A 5,960-nucleotide genomic window follows, 5' to 3' on the forward strand; every position below is an offset into this window, starting at 1 on the left:
AGACAAGATTATTTAACATCCATCCACGAGTAAACTCGTAACAAAACGTCATACAAACAAACAAACAGAAAAAAACTTACGCAATATGCATCGTGTTGATGTTTTCCACGCATATAATATTTCGCGATCGAATTAAATCGATCTTATCGCCCATGCGTCTTCATTCGCGCGTTGTAAAATGTGAGTGTTGCAAATCGCGTTAATCTCGACTGGGTACCAGGAATCCAGGCTTCACGCTAATGCAACTTGACTTCAGAAACTTCAAAATGTTTATAATTTTAATAATAATTTACAATTTGTTCTTGTAGAGTGGAAAAAGTTGGTGACTGGACAAAAAATAATGAAAGACTACTTATTGGAACGTGTTTCTAGTTATAGTTTTTACAGATACTTTAAGTATAGTTTTAAATTAAACAATTTGTTATCATTATTTTTGTTTGTTATTATAAAATTTTTGTTTTGGTTAATTCATAACAAATTTTAATAAAGCACCATCTATTAGCATATTTGTCAAACATAAGTCATTTATACGATATAGTAACGACATCTATCGAAAGATGTAGTAATCTTTAGAAAGCTTACAGTTGTAAAGCTTGTACGTTAATAGATGGAACTTGGCTATAATATTAAAATATTATTTTAAATTTAAACAACCTTTTATTGCGGCTTCGCCTGTGTCGTCAAATAGATATACTCGTATGTAAGTATGAATTGTGTATGACATGTTCTTAGGTAAATAAACGCAGTTGCAATGGCTTATATCGAAATGATTAATGTTCTTTAACAAAGCTTCTTTTTTCAGTTAACTAAATACAACTTTTTAATACAACAGTTTTAGACTTAGTAGCAAATTTTTGAGATAAAAATAGTACAAAATAAGTGCTCATTATTGTTGTAGATTAATTGATTGTTGACTCAAATCTGTTCTAGTGACATATAACATTAATTAGAAAATGCAAAATATAAATAAGAATAAAAATTATTTAAAAAGTAAAATAATACATATAATTCATTAAAAATATTTTAATCACGACTCAATAAATGTCATATACAGAGTTCATCTTACGTAACTATATGCGTGTCTCTCTATTTGTGAAACACGCGAGTTATAAATAATATTTATTATATATTTGTTTTATACATTTACAAAATAAACAATACACAATAATACAATTATTCCGTATATACATTTACGTATCTGCCGTTCTCATATAAAACATTGCTCATTTACTAAATGAATATAAACCAATTTAGACATTCAACTCAGCTATATTTTTTATATAAACGTAGTGATTTTCTGAATATATTTATATTTATTCATAAAATATTTGGAACTACGTGACTCTCGTGCCATATAAGTCCCATTTAATTCTATATATCACAGCTTGCCTTCAATTTTCCTACACTCTATTCGTTTCAAGGTCAACCTATTTACATGTGAAGAATTCGACTTCCTTCATACAGGTATCACATTTTACAACACAGCAGTCCACCATCTTGCAGTTACACCTAGAACTTATTGATTTCTTGATAACGCTAAAGCCTCTGCCACAGCAAAGAGTAGCACAATTATGCCTATCCTTGCAATTCCTGCCTTTGGTGCTCACACATAAATTAGGTGTTTTTTGTAAATAGACCAAATTTTTTCTATCCATCTCCAATTTTTTCCTCTTTTGTTGTGAAATAGCACGTTTAGATGTGTAATTCAACAATTTCTTCTTAGTCGCGTGGTGATAGTATTTCTTTAATAAGCCCATTGCGGAATTAAATGGTGGTAACCTCTTCCAACAAGTCTTTGTTGTGCAAGACCCTGAAAAACCATGGCATTTACATACTTCTCGAAGTTGTTCTCCCACGGAGTCGATTCCTACTATAATGTCTTGTTTAAGTATCTCAGCTATTTGGTCAGAACCTGCTTGTTTCCACTCAAGGAAGTTTTTCGTAAATCTCTTCCCATACTTGAAGTCATCACCGCAACCTCCTCGCATTTGAGTGGAAGCGTTTTTAAAACTAACCAGGCAGGAGCACTTGGAAAGTTCACCTGAAGAACATCCTCTAGCTACTGTATGTGTTATTGAAGCTGCGACCAAAGCGTATATGAATGCGGTTTCCCTATATAGCTTCTTAAAAATTCCCCTTTTAAGTTTTCTATTGAAAACTAGGGAACAATTCCATCTGTCGTATTGGAAAGATTCTTCGCAAGCAGCGATAGCCTGTTGCTTAGCAGTTGTCAGAATGTTGGACAGCGCGGGTTCTCTTTTACACATTTTAGATTGACGTTTAGATGATGTGAATACTTTACACGTCCCGGGGTAAGCCGTTCCTGATCTGTCGGTGAATAATGCTTCTACAGTCTTTTGCAGTACTGGTAGAGATCTGTAACAAAATATGTACACAATTCATCAAAATATTTTTTTTTAGCTTCGTGTTGTATTCCGCACATAGCAGGGTAGGCAGAGGAAACTTGAAAACATGGTGTCAGGACACTCCGTTCCCATTAAGACTCTTCCGTTGCCCACTTACCGTCTAAATATATTATTAAAGTTTAAGAATGGAAGCAGAATCAACAATCTATGAAATATGAATTATTAGGTTGTAGGCTATTGCTATATTATAAATCTAAAAAAAACTGTGTTCTTCATCTATCACCCGATTTATAGGATAGATATTTCTGCCTACAATTTTTATAGACTGTCTGGCATTTAGTGATAAGTTACTCCTTTATAGATAGTCTATTCTCAAATGGCGAGAGAACTAAACACTGCTTTAGGCTAATCAAGCTAGAAATAAATTGCTTTATAGGCACAAATATTTTACTATATAAAAGAAAAACTTTGTATGGAAAGTTTAAAATGATAAAATGGAATTATCCTTTCAAAATATAATAAATGTACATAGTACATATCTGTTAGATTTTTATAAAATTATATAATGCTTATAAATCTAATTAAATAAAACATATATTTTAATTACAAGAATGCATAGAAGTCCTATTTAAATAGTTTCATAAAAACTTACCCTTCAACATTTTCCGTGGCGAATATAGAAACCGTAGAGAGTATTAAAATAGGAATAACACTAGTTGTAAACATTATGACACGAATTACATGATTTCATATAATATAATTGTTTGCAATAGGGAACTGAGTGTCTTAACACTAGATTCTCTCCGCCTATCCTGCTTTATGCGGGATACAGCGGGTTTTATTTAATTACATGCAGCAATGATGACGTTATTGGATGCAATTACCAAATGAAGTCATACTTGACAAAAGACAAAGGTGTAGCAGATAATGAGTTTATCAAGTTGGGTGGGACGTTACCAAAAAAGGTATAAGTCAACTTAGAAATCAGTGTAAATACATTAGTGTCGTAGAGCAAATAATAGACTTCTAACTTCAATGAAGTTAACTTCCATCGTAGCTAGGGTTGAACATATTCTTTTTCATTAAATATTATTTATAGTTTTTACAATATTGATTTAAAAACCTAGTATGTTATGTTCAAAAAATTTGCTTTCATGGTTGAGACTTATGAAGTTCAAAGGATGAATTTACTGATATAAAAGTGTAGTACTTCTACGATATAAAAAACAAGAAATTATATGTAGAAATAAAAAAAGCTTCAATATATTATTATATATTGAAGCTTCAATATATTATTATATATTGAAGCTTTTTTGGTACAAATCTCGCTCCATCTACATAGTAAAACGTAGGTGAAGTTCGGAGTTAAAAAAATATGGAAACAATATTATATTATATAGGAATTCATTTCATTTTGATAATAGCGAGTGCTTACAAATTCATTGTTAATAAAGATTAAAAAAAATGATTTTAATAAAGTTAAAAAATACACTCACAAGTTTAATTCTTGCGCTTATCAAATTTCCATTTTGCGGCGTTCCATCACTCAACACACCATGCCTTCAGTAATCGTTGGAAAATGGAGACTGAAAGTGTTAAAATACTCCGGTCTCGGTTCTATGTTTCCTCCTTCCTATTAGGTACGGGATACAGCGTGAAACTAAAAAAAATAATAGCATTTGTATATACATATGTTATAGGTAATTAACTAATTATAAAGTACGAATATTATTAATTTGTATTTTTTTACAAGACTAGCAACCCTAGTCCTGCGGCTTATCTTTCTGATACGATATTACTACACTGAGTAGAGGTTGTTAAAGTTCTGAAAGGAATAATTTTCTTTAAACTATTTATAGGCAAAGATTCAAATTCCGCTCGGGAAATATATTATAGTAAAGAATTAAATCAATATGATTAAGTACAGAGACCAGCCGTGGCGCTGGTTGTGGGTTCGATCCCCACTCGAGGAGATCTCTCGTCGTTCTGATATATTCTGTCAGTCAACACGCAATGCCTCCAGAATTCGGCATAAAGTGGGGAACGGAGTGTCTTAACACTAGGTTCCCTCTGCTTACCCTGCTGTGTGCGGGATATAGCGTGAAGACGATTTCATTTTGATTTAAATATTAATTGGATTGGAAGATTATTCAAATTTAATATCGTAGATTTTCTATACCAATATTAAAACAGTCAATCAATGTACAAGAAAAATTGATACATCAAGATCAATTCGACTAAGTATTTGTGCCTGATACTTGTAAGTACCATCAATATGTTTGCATATTCGAGTTATTTACACTCATATACTCGTAGACTCGAACAAATATAAACGTTAGTCCAATCACGTTGGGATTAGCCCCTGGTGTGGAGTCATGTGTTCTGGTGAATGGTGTAGATACTTGTGATCTTTTGGAGAAACTATCTAACCGAGCACAGTAAAGGAAATTAGAATTATTTTTTGTTATATGAAATTGCTAGAAATTGGTTTGTTTTAAATATAAACTATTTTTTTCCAGCTTCAAGCAGGATGCGCAGGATTTAATGTTAAGACACTCCGTTCCCCATTTTTTTTTTAATTATAGCGAAGACGACTGAGGCTGAGTAAATAAGGAAGTTTATTATCAATTTAGTAGATCTCAACTATTGCATAATTTTCACATGTATTTTTTTTATTGCAATATATAGAAATTTCACAAAGCAATGCCTTATCCAAAAACGATGTATTCCGACATCGTTGTTACCGGCCGGCGCGGATCAATACGACGCGGCGGCGCGCGTCACGTGCCCAGCAGCCGGCGTCCCTCGCGGTATATTTTAATCTTTTAAAAATTTTGTAACATTACTTATATTTAAATTTTAATAAAGGGTTTTGATTTAAAATCTTATCTTTACTTTAAAAAATGCTTAAAATTGCTTAGTATGAAGTTCAACTTTGAAGTTGAGAGTTCATTCATCGATTTAAAATAAAAAAATGTATTTCTTATGCTAAAAATTACAGTCTTGAAAAACGTCTACTAAACTTCATCACTTATTTTTTATTTCTAACTATTGAATCTCTAATTAAAATGGATTCGAAGTCTAAAAGAGTCAAATATGTAGGTGTCTTATATTTTCAGTTGCTAAAAATAAGGGATAATCATATGGCTTAATTGCGGACTGAAACTTCAAAATGGTGAAAAGTGTATATTTTATGTATTATCTTTTTACAAAACTATAACTATAATAAGTGGCGTTAGGTTCCATGAACCTAAGAATGCTAGCTAGTTATCTGGCATTCTTCCAATTGCGGAAAATATAGGCTCATTGACTCTTTTCTACAAAGAAGCTCTTTATGACTAGATTCTTTAGATTTTTTGGAAATATGCAATATTGAATTTGCCGTAAGAGTTAAAAATAAAAATACATTAAATGTTGTTTGAATCATTGATTGAAATATGTAGGATACTTAAACCCTATGTTTAGTAAAATTCTATAATTTTAAATATAAACAATAACACATAAAAGAAACAAATTCTTTAAGTAATACAAGTTTTTAGATTCAATTTTAAATTGAAAACTAACAGTATATTATCAAACTACAACAATGTTATT

At 31.3% G+C, this 5,960-nt stretch overlaps 1 protein-coding gene across 1 annotated transcript; it reads right to left on the minus strand.

The window, feature by feature from the left end:
• Positions 1 to 1,273: 1,273 nt before the first annotated feature.
• Positions 1,274 to 3,231, minus strand: Wnt4 (Wnt oncogene analog 4). Its single transcript, XM_085191331.1, has 2 exons — positions 3,019 to 3,231; positions 1,274 to 2,376 (listed from the first exon to the last, which is right to left on the minus strand). The coding sequence occupies exons 1-2, from the start codon at positions 3,090 to 3,092 to the stop codon at positions 1,428 to 1,430; spliced, it is 1,023 nt and encodes a 340-aa protein (XP_085047457.1). The 5' UTR covers positions 3,093 to 3,231; the 3' UTR covers positions 1,274 to 1,427.
• Positions 3,232 to 5,960: the final 2,729 nt, after the last annotated feature.

The sequence above is a fragment of the Heliconius melpomene genome, chromosome 1 (assembly GCF_056956725.1).
Source record: "Heliconius melpomene rosina isolate 202511_hmr_F chromosome 1, ASM5695672v1, whole genome shotgun sequence".
Lineage (NCBI taxonomy): Eukaryota > Metazoa > Arthropoda > Insecta > Lepidoptera > Nymphalidae > Heliconius > Heliconius melpomene.